Below are 18,806 nucleotides of genomic sequence, written 5' to 3'. Positions count from 1 at the left end.
TTCGTCTATGTTGCCAGCTATACTTTTATTGACTAGAAATCCACTCCCAGTTCTCTTCTGTAAACTACACAACGGTAACAGAGCACGTGCCCATTTTTCAGCACCGTAAGGGCTTCACCTGACCTCCTAACCTCACTAATCCGTAAGACATCGCATTTATTGCCCTTTAATTTCTCGAACAACACCTCTAGACATGCCTCGCTAGATAAAGTTCTCTCGTTAAACGTTGCCAGATTCAGCTTCCAATGGTGGCCTGTCAGGTTCCAGGGATTCTTAACACCCTCTGCTGCGTCACAGGTGTGACCGCCGCAGTGGTCAGTTGCTTCGCGGCGACTGGAGACAACAATACATATCTAAGGAATATTGTGCATGGGTTAGGGTGGGTACTATAGTGGTAAATTCCGTAGTATAAAGGAGGGGGACATGCATGCGTGAGTGCGATAAATGAAGACGAACAAAAATTCTAATAAAACAAAGGTGATCGAACGCACGGGAAAGAGGCCTTAACATATATATGCAGACTCCTGCCCGTAATTCACGGCCGAGGCAATGCCGAATGAAACTAACTGAAGATTAGGTTAGCGCAAAATCCAGTTAAACGAAATAACAACTGAAAATTACAGTGAAAACAGAAAAAGCACACTTTCGATAAAAAGGACATAGGCGGTGCGATAAAACGGCATTGGATAAAACGGCGTTCAATAAAACGGGAATTTTTTCGATAAAATGGCGTTCTATAAACTGTCTGGGAACCGTTCATAACAAATCAAAGCACGAAAGATGGGATAGGCAGAATAACCAAAGGACAGGCACTGACTCTCCTGTGGTTATTGTCTGTCCCGTCCTTCGCGCTGCCATTATTTATAAAATGAGGGCCATGAAGACCGAAGTTTGAAGTATGGCAAAAAGGTTTATGTGCACTTATTTACATTCGTACAATATAATAAAAAGGGGGGAAAGCATTGGGATGGACTACCAGGGAACGAATTCCTCTTCGGCGAAGCCGATGGGGCAGCGCACCGTACACAGAAATACTCAAATATTCGTCCTCTCGAAGGGACCAAGGCTACCCATATAGGTTGCCTTGGCTTGCTGAAGCTGCACGAATTGCAGCGGGGACCCGATCCAAGGGCGAGCGTTTCAGGCCAGCTTCCACGAAAGCAGGCGCCATGCACGTTCTTTCTCTACTTCCCTTTCGTCGAGAGGAATTCGGGGAAGACAGGTGGCTGACCCCCAGGGTGAACGTCCGCGCGGACTCCGCAGACCCTTCCGTGCAAAATATCGGTTCAGAATAAAAAAAACTACGGGTTTTAAGGAATTTTCAGTCCACGAACATATCAGTTTGTTTTTGTTTTGATTTGTCTTTGGACAGGATCTTTGGGATCTATTTTTTTTACAGACAGCATCTGTGCTCTTATTTGTGAATATTCAAGGCCTACTTATGAATCCGCATTCTTTTCAAGCGATTTCGCGTGTAAGTAATTGTTGAGGATAGTTCCTTGATCCTTGATCCCCTTTCATTTGTTTAATTTTCGCATAAATGTTCTTCGCATTGATTATTCAAGCATTTAAAAGATATTCCTTCACATTTTTCTGAGTAGCGAAGTTCTTTTTCACAATAGTACCGAATGCGAGCTTCAGAGGTACCAATCAGCCACGATCCAACCTCGTTCCTATTTGGGGACACTGCTTTGACATGATCAGGGGCGGGTCCAAGTTTTTTCTGAGGGGGCTCAGCTTCCATCAGTGATGATGATGATAATGGGGCGAAGAAGGAGAAAAAGCAGGAGGAGCCTTGTTTATTCACCGATATTTCGGAAAAGCAAAAATTCAATAAACAGAAAAAAATCATGAACGAGACCTTTTCTACGACCTGAGGAGTCATCATCTTGGGGGTATAAAGCCAAAAATTGAGGGAGGGGTCAGGACATCCGGACCCTCCCTCTGGATCCGTCAATGTGCATATTTGCTGCGGAAAATATTTCTTACGCACTAATCGCTCTTCCGTGCTGTTAAACTAAGTAAACGCCTATGTCATAAATAAGAACGAAATGGTTTAACCTGCAGTTACAAACAAATTATCAGTAGGAATAGTGGCGCTAAAGTGTTACACTGGATTTTTCCCTTATATCATCGCACACGCTTTTAGTTGCAGCGGCTCAATATAACCTGCAGCATGCCTGTTGCAGTTGGTACTTGTTTTTTTTATATCACGTATTATGTCGCGGGTACATCTGCTTCTGTGAACATCATTTTAATGGGTAATGTTGTGCGGCTAAAAAAAAGCAGTGATGATGTGGAGCTGCAGGTGACATTGGTCCTGAATAAATTCACCGGCCATTGAATGCGCGTTACCATAGAGGCCGCCACACTTTCAAAAAGGACATTGGTCTCAGATCACGAGCATATTATGGGAATTATACTCTGCGGCAAAACGCCAAGAATTACAGATGTGCAGTCTTTGCGAAGATGAATAACTGTATGCATGCTGCCAAAAACATTCCAGAGTGATTTAAACGTCATTACAAAGCATTTCCAACTTTTGATCAACAAACACAATAAAGCCGTCGTAGTCCCTGCTAACGACGAATAAGTCGGGACGGAAGCGTGCGGCAATCTACAATGGGTGCATTCCGTAATGCATTGTTAGTAACGCCTCAAGTACTTGCGTTATCAGAAGAAAGCAACGCACACAAATTCAGAATGCCAAGAAATTGCAACCTCTTCGTCATTACTTTATAAAATCACAGGTTCCTTTCCCCATGCGGTGGCAATCATTTGCGCAGCCGTTGTCGTAGAGACTCCGCCAAGTGAGAAAAGAAAATAGCTACTCCCACTGATTTCAGAAAAAAATGATAAGTCGTCAAGAAACGAGTGCGAAACACCATACTGGCACTGATTTGTTATTCGCAACTTCCCCCAACAGTGGCGCCGCCGCGCGGTGGCCGCCGGAACCACTCAAAAGATTACACGTCGCTGCGTCGGCTGCAAACGCTGTACACAAACATTGGTTCTTCTTTCTATATGTTTACGTTTAGTTGAGTGTGGCTTCGGGCTAGTTGTTGTCGATGGTCCAGGGTCTTCGTTAGCGAAAAAAGCATAAAAACAGGCGAGAGACGCAGGAACACAAGAAGCACAAACGTTGCGCGTGCGGTCAGTTGATGATAGTAAAAGTTCTGCATACCATAGTGCCGTGGCACGGCAAACCGTACTCGTTTCCGATTGATGTCCGCCTCAAGAAGGAATGGATTCTTATAAGATTCAAATTAGGAAGCCTATCAAGCACACATAAAAAAAAGGCCACGCTACGTTGGCAGGCACTGAGAAAGCTTGCCGTACTCGTCGCGCGCTGCATCGCATCGAACCCGGCACGAATGGATGCGCTGTGAAAGTGCCGTATTCGTGTGATGAAAGTGTATCGTAATGTTACACTTATAATTGTCGCACCATGCAAGCGAATCGCTAGTTGTCTCGCCGCATGCTGCGGTCCTCTCGTCGATGCCACCACGAAGGTAGGGACCGTGAAATGCTGCAGTCGCCGCAAACTGCCATTGTCGCGTGGGCCACGTCACAAAGGCAGGCGTCATGAGACGGCACCGTAGTCGTCACGCGTTCTCAGCACCAGACAAAGTTACCGTAGTAGTCGCAAGCTGCAGTCGTAAAGTCAAACCCGTCACGAGGGCAGGCTTCGTGGTCGCGCAGTGAAAGCTTAGCACAATATATGGTACCCTAGTCGTCGCGAACTGCCTTAGTCACGCCGATTCCGCCGCGAAGGCAGGCGCTGAGAAAAGCACCACAATATCACGACGTCTGCCTTCGTGGTGGGGTGGACGCGAAGTAAAAACACGAAGCGATACGGTGTCAGCGCGCGGGAAAGACAGGCAGTGTGGGCGGCACGCTCCACGGAATTTCTGTGCGACAAACCACGGCGAGAACAAATAAATAATGCGTATCCGCAACCAGAAGAAGTGAGCCTCCAAATAATAAATAACAACGCAAAGAAGCAGCGATACTTTGGCGGAGTGTGCGAAAAAATCAGGCATCTCCACACTCCGTTGCGGTAAAGGGTAGAAATCACGATGCAAGCCAGGGCACTGCCGACTTTCAGTCAGCAACATATGTAGCACCCAGCGTCACAAACGGTTCGTCCTCTTCAGGGCAGCGTTTACTTTTATCCGTCATATAGGCGTTAGTCGTGCGCCGCTACGGTGAATCGGTGGCACACCACTCTGTGCACGTCTAGCATACACTGCATACACTCCGTTCAGCCTTACAATCTCTCGAACGGCCATATTGGATTTCTCGGGGCGCCTTCTATAGCCGCTGAAATTGGCGAATATAAAATAGTGGTGATAACATGTCGCTAAAAACAAAATACTGAACGCTTAGGTTTTATAAATGCTATAAATATACCAGCTAATATTCAACACATAAACCGACGTTTTTCAGGCAAGGCCCTATGACCATCCCTTTTCTTGAAATAACGCATAATTGCGAACAAGAACATAACGCGCACAGCCTAACGAGCTCGCCAGAATACGTCTTTGTACAGAAACGCCCGTGTACCGAAACGCCCGTGTCCCGAAAGGTCCGTGCACCGAAACGCCCTGTGCCGAAACGTCCTGTACCGAAAACACCGGATCCGGCCCACGCGATCACTTCGTGAGACGCAGTAGATATGCGCCGTGACCGCGAAGACTGCAGTTCGCGCTGCGCAGAAATTTCGCACTGGGGAGTATAATAATCGTCCGCCATTTTCTGTTCTATTAAGTAAACTAGCGCGGTTTTCGAAAATTCCGGGCAATCATGGTAACGCGAATAAACACGTAAAAACCTGCTTTCAGATTTTGCGCATTATAAGTACAAGAATTAAGCTTTTATCTATACCTTTATCTCTTGAACAGTAGGTAGGCTACAACAGTTGAGCTTGTTTTTTTTTTACCATTTTACCATTCTTTCATACTGCATTGCGTGCTTATCTTGCTCTCCTTTTTTCTTCAGCTTCGAACTTCCTGTACTGACTGCTTCTTCCGATCACTAAAAAAACCTACTGGCAAAATGAAGGCGACCATCAAGGACGGTATTGTGTACTCGCCATACCCGAAGGTGGATTTTCCTTCGTGTTCGATCTACACAGCCATGAAGACGTTCCTCTCTTATGCACCTGACCAGTTGGCAGTGGTAAGAAAGACATGAACAACCAAAGCTTTAAATTGTATAACGCCATCGCCGTGCATTGTTAGCCAGCCTGAGCACCTAGTAAATGTTTTTTTTTTTTTTGTGTAGCAAGGCACCCACAGCGGTGTCTCAGTGTATAAGGCGTTGTGCTGCTGCGCACGAGGTCGCGGGTTCGATTCGCGGCGCAGCGGCCGCTTTTCTGGTGGAGGCGAAAAGCAAAAACGCCCGTGTGTACGAGATTTCGGAGCACGTTAAAGATCCCCAGGTGGTAAAAATTACTCCAGGGCACCTCCCCAACGGTGCGCCTCATCGCCTGCATTGCATCGGCGCGTTAAACCCTACAACCAATCAGTCAATCAATCAATCAATCAATCAATCAATCAATCAATCAATCAATCAATCAATCAATCAATCAATCAATCAATCAATCAATCAATCAACCAAGGCAGGTGGGAGAACTGTGTTGTCATTTGAAAAAGAACGCCGTCAGTTGATTAGCATATTTTCTTGTATCAGGAAAAATGTCCGTAACAAACGCTTACAGATCACAGCATGGCACAGAATATGGTAGTTTCCATCGGTTATGTCGAAAGCGTCGTACTTAGTACACAGGCATAGTGCCAAGGGAACAAAGGGAATAAATTACTCGCCGTGGTGGCTCACTGTCTTTGGCGCTCTGCTGTTTAGCCAAAGGATACGGGTCTGACTCCGGCCGCGTTACCTGCTTTTGAGATGGAGAAAAAACGCGAAAACGCCGGAGTGTGAAGATTTTGGCGCACGTTAAAGATGCCATGGTGGTAACAATTACGCCGGAAGCGTAAACCCAAACCATATCCAGTAGGGGCCCAGGCCGCCCCCCCCCCCTTCCTTTCCACCCAAGCAGCGACGCAGCGTGGTGACGTCACTTCCTCTATGTGCGCGACTTCATGCGACGCGGATTTTTTTTTTCCCTTTCCCTCGTCGTTTCAGCTGCTTTGCGGGCGGCCGATGGTTCCGCGCCATGCGCGGAGCTAGAGCACTGCATGGGCGTGATTTTAAGGCCCGAGCCAGGCCCGGACCCGCTTTGTGAAGCCCGAGCCCAACCCGGGCCCGTGACACCGAGCCCGGGCCCGGCCCGGGCCCAGGCATTCATAAGTGAACCTAGCCGGGCACAGCGCGGGCCCGCCGTCTCAAGCCCAGGCCCGGCCCTGGCCCGGTCATTTATTTTTGAGCCTAGGGAGGGCCCGCGTGTGTGTGACCAGGCCCGGTCTTAGACACTGAAGAAAATTTGTTTATTATATTTGGACCAGTGTTTTCGTAGCGGGAAATCAGACGGAGCATCTAGTCTGTACAAGCACGTCCTGAATTGAAACGCAAAAAATAAGGGTTTAAAAGTGCACGTAGTTTAGCTTACACCCTCTGCAGTTCACGCCACATAGGCGTAATAATAGCTCGTATTCTTAAACGAGAGGCACCATCACCTTTGATGACCAGACTCTTGGCAATTTCACGTGGTTGTCTCGGTCTCAAGTTCGTATTGCTGAGATTTCTTGCTCCCCATTTGAATCCACGAGTACGTGCGTGCGTTGAAATATTTTCCCTGCAGTGGTCGTTAAGCGGTGGCGCTTCTCTAGCACGCGAGTTTGATTTCCAGCCATGGCAACCGCATTTAGATTGGTTCGACATGGTAGAACACACGTACATAGACATAGGTGTACAGCTCCAGGGTGTCTTAATTCCTTCCCCGCTAGGGCATTCCTTGCAACCATATCGTTGATACGTTATACACCCAAATATAAAATGTGTATGCAGTACATAAAATGTGTATAAAATTACAGTATAGTGACTATCAGACCCAGCAAAACATGTTTTTAAAACAATGTGTACAACTAACATCAAGAAGCGGGTGAAAGTAAACTCAGAATATTCAATTTTATGCTCTTTTCTACACTTCATGTCGGAAATATTAATAGCCGGGCTACGAATTCAAGCCCGAGCCCGGCCCGGGCCTGTGGCACTGAGCCCGGGCCTGGCCCGGGCCCGCCAATAATCGACTTCGGGCGGCCCGACCCGGCCCGAGGGCCGGGTTGGGTGCGGGCTTTCGGGCCGGCCCAGGCCCGTGCAGTGCTCTACGCGGAGCTGGCCTGCGCCGCAGGGGACGCTGACGCACATGTGGTAGAAGCTAACCTTTTGTACCTGAGTCACTGAGCTCTCCACGCTCTTCTTGCGAGCCTGCAAGTTGACACTGATCGCGCCTCGTGTTCCTAGATAAGCGCTCGGCCTGGTGCTCTAAGTGCGCGCGCTCGGATGGACGCTTTCACGTACAGTGCTCACGGATAGAAACGCGACTCTGCGAGCGCGTGGCCGCTGGTACGTGCAGCACCGCCCGTGGACGCCCGTGGAAGCTAGGTGTTGCATTGTGGTATACCGCGAGGATGAGAACGTGTTGACCGTAGGCTTACTCCTTCCGGTTGCCAAGGAGCGGGACTGTGGTTCCCCGCAGCGACAGCGGGGTGCTGCGAGCCTGGAGCCCTGGAACGCGTTTGTGCGCCGACAGTAGCAGCCCGGCTGTGCGCGCAGCCCATTTCGCGACATCATGTGCGCGCGCTCTTCTTACGCGCGTGCCCTTCCAATGCGGCACAGTAATGTCCATGTAATGCACAGTCATGGTCATTAGATTATAAGAAACTTCTCTACGAAGAAACAGCACATTTTATTCCAGGATGTAAACTAAAAAAAATGAAAGACGCCTTTGCAGGTACGTTCGCGTGTGGTGCAGTGCATTAGTACTTCGTCGGCTGTCCCCTTTTTTTAGTTTATATCATGGAATAAAGTTGGCTGTTCCTTCGTGCAGACGCTCATTTTATTAAATAAAGGGTGACCGTGCCTACACGCACATTATCTGTTTCGCATCAGAAGGGCACGCGTAAGAAGAGCGTCCGAGCAGGCGATATCGCGAAATTGGCTGCGCGGACCGCCGGCCGGCTACCACCGGCGCACAAACGCGCTCCAGGCTCTCAGCGCACCGCTGTCGCTGCGGGGAACCACATACCCCCTTATTGGCAACCGGAAGCAGCAAGCCTACTGTTAAAACACCCTCACCCTCGTGCTACACCACAATGCAACACCTAGCTTCCACGGGCGTGCACGGGCGGCGCTGCATGTACCGCAGGCCACGCGCTCGCAGCGTCGCGTTTCAATCCGTGAGTACTGTACATGTGGCTATTATATACGCTCTGGAAAATACGCTCATTAAAGTGAAGGCAAAAATTTGTTTTGGTCTTTTGTGTTCGCACTGGTTCGTGGTGGCTGGTGGTATCCCGGCCGCCGCGAAGCAGAGAAAAAAAATATGTCGCATGAAGTCGCGCACATAGAGGAAGTGACTTCACAGTGCTGCGTCGCTGCTTGGGGGGGGGGTGTGGTCGGCCTGGGCCTCTACGGGATATTGTTTGGAAATACGCAATTCGGACCCTTTCACAATGGTGTGCATCATACCCGAGGTGCAGCTTCAGTTTGTTAAACCCTACAATCAATCAATAAATCAATCAATCAATCAATCGATCAATCAATCCGTCAATCAATCAATCAGGGTGAATGATTTTGTACACTCCGTTTAGTTGAAGGCAATCAAAGTAACACAAACAAGCATACGCTTGGCTATGAGCGCCAGCTTTATTTTTAAGGAACTAAAGGACTCGGCAACAAACGTTTTGTGTGATACACGAACAAGCAAGTCGCGCCGCAGTACGTGGTCTTGTTTCGATGGCGCCACTTGCAAGAGGTTTCGAAAGAAAAGCTGACATCCCACCTTGCTGGCGAAACACAGGCAACGGGAATTTGTTGAAAGGCTTTTTTAAATGGCATTTTTAGCTTTACACGTGTAAAATTTCTGCCTGACCACGACATTACGAGCGAAGTTCTGCTTTCGGACGAAGTAGAACTATTCGAAAAGTTTGCGAATTTCCTTCTCAGAACAGCGGCAATAGAGGCAATGGGTTAAAAAGAAATTCAAGTACAAAAATAAAAATGTAAAAAGCACAAACAAGTTACGCCCAAATAATATATCTTATACACCGCATTAATAAAATGAGCAAAAAAAAATGAAAAGCCGCGCAAAAAGAAACCGAAGCAAGCAAGAATAAAAATTGGGAGGTTGTAGTAACATTTGCATCTGCGCAAAAATACACAATCATTGAAGTTGCTAGGCCCCTTGTGGCGATAATAGTGGGAGTGTACATTATTTAGAATGAAGAAGAAAGAGAACACCATGAAAAAGTAGAATACCACAACATATGAGGCTACGCGTTGCCAAATGTGGCTTTAAAAATTTTAGATCCCAACGTAGACGACATGCCTAAAAATGGGGTTGCATTAGAAGAGAAATACGAAAATTCCTGGGCATTTTCTTTCTTTTACGTAAAGATCGCCATTGCTTTTCCTTTCCGAAGCGCAGCACCGGCAAGGGATCACAGAAATAGACGCTCATGCCAGCATTGCTTCTTCTGGTTTCACATTCTGCACATTGTTGCAAGCAGAATATTGAGTGTAAAAACCAGAAATGACTCCAGGATTTTTTTTTGTTTTTTTTCTCAGATGGACGAAACAGTGCGGCTTACCAGGGGAGAGCTCTTTTCACGCATGAAGAGTTTTGCTGCAGGCTTCCAGGCTCATGATGTGGGGCTCGGTGACCGCGTGTGCGTTCACGTTGAGAACAGCGTGGACAGCATGGTGGCTCTGTTCAGTTTGACCTTTACGGGCGCCTCGGTAGTTCTCTCAAATCCGGTGCTCAATGAAGGTGAGACAAAACACACCTATTTCCCGCCTCGAGTTATATAATATTGGTGCATGGATGCATTGTGTGAACCAGATGTCATGAGTGTGCAACGGCAACATGATCTCAAATTTTATGCGCCCAGCTGCGAGAACGTCAGTATATGGCTTCTCCAGAGCAGTTCTGGGGCTTTTATATCAACTGCGCGGTCAGCTTTATTATTTTCAGGGTCTTGGTGAAGAAATACCTGACCCTTTGGTTGGAACGCATGTTTTTAATTTTTATTTATTTATTTTCGGGTACTGTTGGCCGATTGGGCCGTTACAGGGGTGGGGTAAAAAACTGACATAACAACCGCTATGTCAAGCGTAAAGAAGAAATGCATAGCCGATACAAAAAGAATACATCACTATAGTACATTCTACCACTTACATGCTACATCACATACATCACAAAATACACTTCACAATACTACGTCCTACAACGTACATGAGACAAGTTACAGCAAATACATTCAAATTTACAATAGAACGCAGGCACACACACGCAAAAAAAGCAATCACCGTTCACAAAGATTCACTTAAAAAATATTCTGTAACATTTTTTTCAAAATGTTCTGCAGTTTGAGCATCACGTATAGCACCCGGTAATACATTCCAGTCTTTTATTGTTCAAGGAAAAAAAGAGCATGACACACGACATTCAGGAGCTAGATATTTTCCGTGGTGGTCAGTTCGGTACTGCGTGTGGTGGTCACTAGGTACTGCTTCTGTGGTGGTCACTAGGTACTGCTCTGCATCAAAGTTAAACATATTTTGGGAGAGCTATACAGTCAAACGCGATTATAACAAACCCGGATAGACCAAATTATGCCATATATCAAACATAAACAACTCAGTTATAAAAATACATGCGAAATATATTCCTGATATCGAAGTTCACATCGAATATATTGAGATCGGTGGACCTAAAATTGCGGGTGAAATGCATGGTCTCACAGCGCTAATTGAGATGTTGATTGGCCGTGGCTGAGACATTGAGTCTCACATGTAGCGACGTTACGCCCTACGCTTCTCGTAAACGAATCACAGTGGCAAGCCGCGCTAGTCGAAAATGGTTCATGGCTGCAACTGCGCACAACTATACCATAGAATTCCTTGGGGGTTTCCTGAGTTTCGTCAACGACCAGTTTGCGGTCACTGTGAACCTCTCTGTGAGCACCGTCGTCGATGTCATGGCAGCCGGTGCTGTTTAAAGATTCAAAGAGGCAGAGGATATCACGAGTGAAAGCCGTCCGATGATTAATGAAGCGCTTCCGGCAGTTTGATATGCTGAGACATTATTGCTTCGATATTGAAGGACAGGGACTAGAATGCTGGGCTAGTTGACTTTGCCAAAATGAAAGTGAAAACTAGAGTCATTTCTTTTTTGTGAAGTAGGCAGTTGCGGTGGAAAGAAGCCTTGTTGATGAAATAAATGGATTATTTTGTGTATGGTAATGACATACTTCTTTTAGTATTGGTGTTCGCATGCGGGAAGAGCGGGGGGGGGGGGGGGGTGTCCAGCACATTGCGAACTCGTAACAAAAACTCGTTACCGTTGGGTTTTGCTATATCGAACTACTGAATATATCTAACTGATTGCGGCGCATATTACGGTTCGCAATAACCACGTTTCACTGTAGTACTTAAATGTGCTCTTTCACGGGGCCGTTTGTAAGTTCCGGGAGGTTTGGGCTTTCGGTGGAAAAATGCAACCTTCACCACTGTCTCTTCACAAGGCTGGCCTTCTTCAGAAAATATGTGTTTGCTATATTACAATTTTATTGCATTGCAAAGATACGACACATCTCAGCTGCCAAACCTCAGCACGCTGTGTTTGTGAGCGAGCAGTCAAACCAGTGACGAAGCAGTCGTGCAATAAGCAAAAGAATATAAAAACGATAGAATGCACGCGCACATAAGGTGTGCGTCTAAACGGCATTCTCTCCTTCCGCACACACTGGTGCGGAGTCAATCAAAAAATAGTTATGCTTGCACAGCTGTGCCTCACCCATATTATATGATACCGTAATGCCACGACACCAACACACAACAGCTAAGAGCAGGAATAACACCTTTATTGTGCAGAACGAAATTACTCTCCCCATGCTCCCACATTGCTCCTGTCATCACTGCGTAAAGTAAGCTAATGAGTTGTCTCCATAACCCGAATCTCAACCGTGCCCTTTCATAAGACCGTGAGCTGTGATAGGGCCTTCCTCCTACCTATGACCGTGCCTACCGGGAACACGCCGTCAGTCGCGCCTAGTTGGCAGTCACAACATAATGGTACCGGGATTGCGGCCTTCAAACAAGAACTGGTGTATCATCTCCTTTTGGTGATATTAACTGTTTACTTTCTCTCTTCTCAGCATGCTTCCTTTCTTGGCAGGTGAACTGCTCTTTCAGGTCGAGCACAGCGGGGCAACCCACATCCTAACCACTGCAAAGAATGCTGACAAAGTACTTGCTGTCCAAAAGAAGAGAAACCTTAAGGTAGTAAAATTTCAACATATACAAAGAATGCGATGTTATTTTATCTGGTTGTCACTTTTATGTAGTATCGGATTTGAGTATTTACTTTGAATGAGCATAACCTAACATTTGAACACATCAACACAACAATTGCACGCCAGTTTAAGCGCTGCCAACATGTTTAGTGGAACGTACAGCCGGTAAAAGGCTTGTCTATAACACAGCGTTTGAACTCTCAGCCCTATCCTGCCCCGCCGGAGCGGGATTTGAATAAAACTACTGCGGAATTCTGAAGTCTTAGCCCTTCGCTTTTGCCTCCGGCATGTTTGGAACGAGTACGTTTCGGAAGTTTTTGGATGTAGCTGGTTGAAGTTGAAATCGCTGTTATAGACAAGCGTTTTACCGGCTGTACAACATTTTACAACAAGTTACGCGACATTCGTGGAAGAAAAAGAGTATTTCTGTAAATCTGTTTTTCATGCCTGTCGACGAGAATACCAAAACACCACTTTACTACACGCAGTGCCTTCGTGCTCAAGGCTCGTGCCAAATTTGAGACGTTGAAACCACGCTGCCGGAATTCGCACGCTTAAAACACTGAATGGCCGCAAAATTTAAGGGTAGCCAGCGTTCTAGAATTACTTGTGTTTGCCTGTGAACGCTTGTGTGTCCTGAACTAATACGGTGTAAGTCATCAAAAACATTACTATAAATATAATGCCGATAATATTTACGGCACAGGACTGAATGGAATCAAAAAGGACCTCGTTGTTTGATCAAAGAGAGAGTGTGCGGACGCTGAAGACATAAAAACACGCACTAAAATATCGAACACTGTGCAGGGCATGGTGTCCCTATACGTTTCACTAACAATGCGAAGCAAAATGACTACTTCACTCAATACAGTTTTTAGTTGTTAAAGTAGACTTAAGGTTTACACTCCATAGGAAGCATACACACGCCATAACAAATCCTGGTCTAAAGACAGGGTTTTACTCAGATAGATAAGAAACTCTGTCATGACTAAAATATTTGGTGACAACATGCCCGGAATTTTATAGTCAAGCAAAAAGTGTTTCTTAACCTCCCCTTGGAAAGTCTTCTCTAAAAATCAGCCGCTAGGAATTGACTTTTAAAAGCAATTTCTCGCAATGTGCTTTTGCATAAACTATGCTCTTCTATGTACACTTATACTCAATGCAAGTACTTGCGTAGAGGTATTTTACTGTGACCTCAGTGGTGCGAGAGGTAAAATTTAAATGCCTCTTGTCTAACGACGGCAGCACATTGCTGATTAGATGAGTACATGCACCTAGGAATGCTCAACTTAATTATTTGTATAACTTAACTATTAGCCGCAATAACTAGCCTAAGTTTAAATGCAGACTTTTGTATGTATACCGTACCTGTCGTAGTAATCTCAGGTTTCTAACCTGCGGAAGGTTGCGGCTAGGCTAAGAAAAGAATAACGTGGACTGCCAAATGAACACTCGTGATTAGTGCCTTTACGCGAACCACGCCGTATGTACCAAAACTGCAAACGCTTTCAGTACTGGATAATGCGTGAAAAAACATATATCAAGGCACACAGAAAAATGTATTTCATCAGCCCCGTAATGAGTAATGGTTAATGAGTAATGAGTAACTGAGGCGCTGGTTAAGAAACTGCAGTCATAATAACTATGTAAGTCTATCTTGGGGCGCGGGAAGTTGCCGCGTTCTAAGGGTGTCAGTGTACATTTGGGAACTGTCTAGATTGAGCTCACACGACCTTGGCAAGTACAACAAACACCATTTGAGTTCAGTTTGACGAAACCCAAATTGGGTAAAGTAGAACGGCGTTGACACGTTTTCGGTGCATGCGATTTCCTGGTTACTACGCTCTCAATTGTGAAGACTAAAAATGTCCCTTAATACGTTCTTTACCGGATAGTACAGGTGCCACAAAAAGTGCACGGAGCACGGGTGGCAGATTTTGAGCGGATTTTTCCGGCATGTGCCTAGCCGGCAACCTATATGTGACTTTTCGAGAAAGTCATTGCACAAAAAAATCGGGCCGCACATATTGCCGCGAACCATACATTGGGTTTGTTTATTTGTGTTTTGCTTTTACCGCCCGGCTGCGCCGGTCTGTGTTATCTCCGTGCCAAGGGAAGCGCGTGTTCCATTCCTTCTTTCTGTGCCGCATGTGTTATCTGTTGTGATAGGGAGAGCATTCCGATTTACGTGAACAGCCCGGAATAATCTTCTTGCATCTACAATGTTCTCGATGCGAATGGATGGTTCCCGAACCACGCGCGCCGAAAGATAAAAAGCCTGCAGAGCAGACGCCCGGGCATTCGATTCTGCGACGCTCGCCGACGCACGTACGTCACTTTGTTGACCACTGCTTCGCCGCCTCTGTATTCTTTTCAGTTGTTAGGGGAGCACAAGTTCGCTCCAATAAAGTTGTTTCTTTTCCAAACAACTGCTTCGTCCTTGGCTACGTGACATCTGGTGGAGGTGCGGGGTACGCACCCTTCATGCCCACTACAACCTCGAAAAGCCGCCAAGCCAGTCCAACAAGAGCCAGCCCTCGCCTGCAAGATTTACCGCCCGAGTTCGGTCTTCTGCCAGAAGGGCCCAAGAGAAGGAACGCTGCAACCAACACCATGGTGCAAGAAACAACGTCGCCAATCATCCTGCAGCAGCCCCGAGAACCGCCATCGTTCCGGGGAGCCCCCGCTGAAGACCCCGAAGAATGGTTGGAGAAGTTGGAGCGCGTCCGCATCTTCAACAGGTGGGACGACGAAGAAACTTTCCGGCATGTCTTCTTTTACTTAGAAGATGCTGCTCGAACTTGGTTCGAGAACCATGAGAGCTCTTTGACCAACTGGACTCAATTCAAGAGCGAGTTCCTTAAGACCTTCACTACCGTGGTGAGAAAAGAGCGAGCTGCGCTTTTGCTTGAAACTCGAACGCAGCACCCCAACGAAGGAGTCGTGATTTTCGTTGAGGAGATGAAGCGACTTTTTCGTCGTGCGGACCCTGAAATGACCGAGGAAAAGAAGCTCAGGTTTCTAATGCGAGGAGTGAAGCAAGAGCTTTTTGCTTGTCTAGTCCGTAACCCTCCGAAGACAGTGGCCGAATTCGCGTCTGAGGCGGCCGCGATGGAGAAGACGCTAGAAATTCGAACGAGGCAGTACGACCGCCCTGTCAACGCGCTGTTCTCGGAGACCATCGGTGCTGCAGATGGAAGCTCCGATACATTGCGAGAGACCATCCGAGCAGTGGTCAGGGAGGAGCTTCGGAAGCTTTTTCCAACGACGCCGCAACCTCAAGTGGCTTCCCTGACCGACGTAATCCGAGAAGAAGTCCAAAACGCACTGGGAACTTCTACGCCGTCGGAAGCACCCCGCGAACCACAAGCCATGACCTACTCCTCGGCTGTTCGTCAACCCCGCCCTGCTCCAACCCGTCGTCAAGAGGCTGAGCCATACCGCCGTCCAACGCCGCCCGCCCGACGCCCTGTAGACCAATACCAGACGCCAAGGAAGACCGACGTGTGGCGAACGCCCGATAATCGCCCGCTGTGCTACCACTGCGGAGAGGCCGACCACATCTACCGTCGCTGTCCCTACAAGAGGCTCGGTTTGCGAGGGTTCTCCGTCGACGCCCCACGCCCCCGATACGGCCAGCGCCCTGCTGAGATCGAAGAATACCTCTCCAACACCAACCGAGGACCAGCCCGCTTCAACCGTTCACCGTCGCCCTACCCGTCTCAGTCACCAAACCGCCGCAGCACTGCTGACTTCTCACGTGGAAGGTCCCCCAGCCCACGCGGGGGAAACTAAAAGCAGCAACTTCGGGAGGTAAAGTTGCACAACGGCGGAAAAATGAAAACCCTCCAACGACGCAGCGACTCGCTGAAGACCATCATTCACGACATGCCCTCATCCCGACGACCCGACCCAGCCCTGACGAGACTCCTGAACACGACGACAGCTACACGGCGCGACGCGTACCCGACCTGACCGAGACGTCCGTTGAGAAGACGACGACAACGACGATGCACAGTACCCGACCGTCAACACGTACAAGCAGAGATACGACTCCCCGACGAACCCGGAACTCGAGGAAGACTGCATCTGACGTCAAGGTGTCCATCGACGGCTTTGACGTAGTCGCCCTCGTAGACACGGGAGCTGACTATTCGGTAATGAGCGGACCATTTGCGTCTAAACTGAAGAAAGTTATGACCAGATGGGACGGTCCGCACATACGCACAGCAGGAGGCCACCTCGTGACGCCAAGTGGAACGTGCACATCGCGCGTCACCATAGACGGCACAACGTACCCTGCGGCGTTCGTCGTTCTGCCTAACTGCTCCCGCGACGTGATTCTCGGAATGGACTTTTTGACGGACAACGGCGCAATAATTGACCTGCAGACCAAGTCGATAACATTTTCCTCCGATCACTCCACGACGCCGCAGCCGAACCCCGATCACCTTGCTGCTGTCAGGATCGCCGACGATCACATCACCCTGCCACCCCGCGCAAGCTTGATGATCGCCGTCTACTGTGAGGATGCTGCTCCTGACGTTGACGCTATCGTGGAGAGTGACCAAAGGTTGCTTCTCGACCGCGGTGTGTCTGTCGCAAGAGGCATTGCGCGCTTCAAGGAACACCAATCCCACATTTTGGTTACTAATTTCACCGAGGAGTACCAGCATTTAAACAAGGGCGCGGCAATTGCATTCCTCGAAGAAACGCAAGAAGCAAGTGACGTGATCGCGGTCGCCGACTTTGAACGCACCCCCGTAGAAACCTTCAAGCTCCCGCAGCCCTTCGACGTGAATCCGGCGCTACCGCAAGAACAACGGAACAAATTATTGGCTTTGCTGCGTCGCTATAGCGAATGTTTTTCGTCGAGCGCAAAACTACGTCAGACCCCTCTAGCGAAGCACCGAATAATAACCGAAGATGGAGCCCGCCCTACCCGACAGTCACCGTACCGCGTCTCTTCACACGAACGGGAAGCCATCCGGACTCAAGTCGACGACATGCTCAGCGACGACATTATACAGCCATCGAAAAGCCCCTGGGCTGCGCCCGTCGTGCTCGTAAAGAAAAAAGACGGCACATTAAGGTTTTGTGTTGACTACCGACGACTGAACAAAATCACGAAAAAGGACGTGTACCCCCTCCCCCGAATCGACGACGCCCTCGACCACCTCTGCCACGCGAAGTACTTCTCATCGATGGACCTGAAGACCGGCTACTGGCAAATTGAAGTGGACGAGAGAGACCGAGAGAAGACGGCATTTATAACCCCAGACGGCCTATACGAGTTCAAGGTGATGCCGTTTGGGCTGTGCACAGCACCAGCGACGTTTCAAAGAGTCATGGACACTGTGCTAGCTGGCCTTAAGTGGCACACCTGCCTCGTATACCTCGACGACGTAGTGGTATTCGCTCGGACTTTCGACGAACACCTTGCAAGGTTGGAGTCTGTACTCGAGGCCATTCGTACGTCGGGGTTGACGCTGAAGCCTGAAAAGTGCCGTTTCGCATACGAGGAACTCAAGTTCTTGGGCCACGTCGTCAACGCCGCGGGAGTCCTACCTGACCCGGCAAAAACTTCAGCTATCGCGAACTTCCCTAGGCCGAAAGACAAGAAGGCCGTGCGAAGATTTCTCGGGCTGTGCGCATACTACCGGCGCTTCGTCGCAAACTTCGCACGCATTGCAGAGCCACTCACGCGCTTGACGAAAGACAGCACCCCTTTCAGCTGGGCAAACGACCAAGAAAAAGCATTCTGCGAGCTGCAAAAACGCCTGCAAAGCCCGCCCGTGCTCGCTCATTTCGACGAAAATGCCGAAACGGAAATGCACACGGACGCCAGTGATATAGGCTTGGGTGCCGTCCTTGTCCAAAAGCAAAGCGGCTGCGAAAGGGTAATCGCCTATGCCAGCCGTGGTCTGTCGAAGGAGGAGAAAAACTATTCTGCCTCTGAGAAAGAGTGTCTGGCTATTATATGGGCGATTTCAAAATTTCGCCCATACGTGTATGGAAGGCCATTCAAGGTTGTAACAGACCACCATGCGCTGTGTTGGCTCGCCAATTTGAAGGACCCCTCTGGCCGTCTTGGGCGGTGGAGCTTGCGCCTGCAGGAGTTCGACGTTACAGTCGTTTATAAATCCGGCAGGAAACACTCCGACGCCGACTGCCTGTCCCGCGCCCCCGTCGACCCACCACCACAAGACTCTGATGAAGACAGCGCGTTCTTCGGGATCGTGACGGAGAGCGACCTAGCCGCCCAGCAGCGTGCCGACCCCGACTTACGCGTCATAATCGAGTACCTCGAGGGATGCGACGTTG

General features: G+C 48.4%; 1 protein-coding gene across 1 annotated transcript in view; it reads left to right on the top strand.

The window, feature by feature from the left end:
- The window catches only part of LOC144151860 (luciferin 4-monooxygenase-like), a 71,260-nt gene that overhangs the window by 13,928 nt on the left and 38,526 nt on the right, over nucleotides 1-18,806 (top strand). Inside the window, exons 2-4 of the mRNA XM_077683017.1 lie at nucleotides 5,002-5,181; nucleotides 9,751-9,952; nucleotides 12,362-12,465. Of these exons, the coding sequence (XP_077539143.1) occupies nucleotides 5,059-5,181; nucleotides 9,751-9,952; nucleotides 12,362-12,465 (429 nt within the window). The 5' untranslated portion in view covers nucleotides 5,002-5,058. The remainder of the gene's footprint in view (nucleotides 1-5,001; nucleotides 5,182-9,750; nucleotides 9,953-12,361; nucleotides 12,466-18,806) is intronic.

Source organism: Haemaphysalis longicornis, unplaced genomic scaffold, assembly GCF_048455015.1.
Source record: "Haemaphysalis longicornis isolate Haplotype H1 unplaced genomic scaffold, Haemaphysalis longicornis Haplotype H1 scaffold_9, whole genome shotgun sequence".
Lineage (NCBI taxonomy): Eukaryota > Metazoa > Arthropoda > Arachnida > Ixodida > Ixodidae > Haemaphysalis > Haemaphysalis longicornis.
This window is presented reverse-complemented; position numbering and strand designations above follow the sequence as displayed.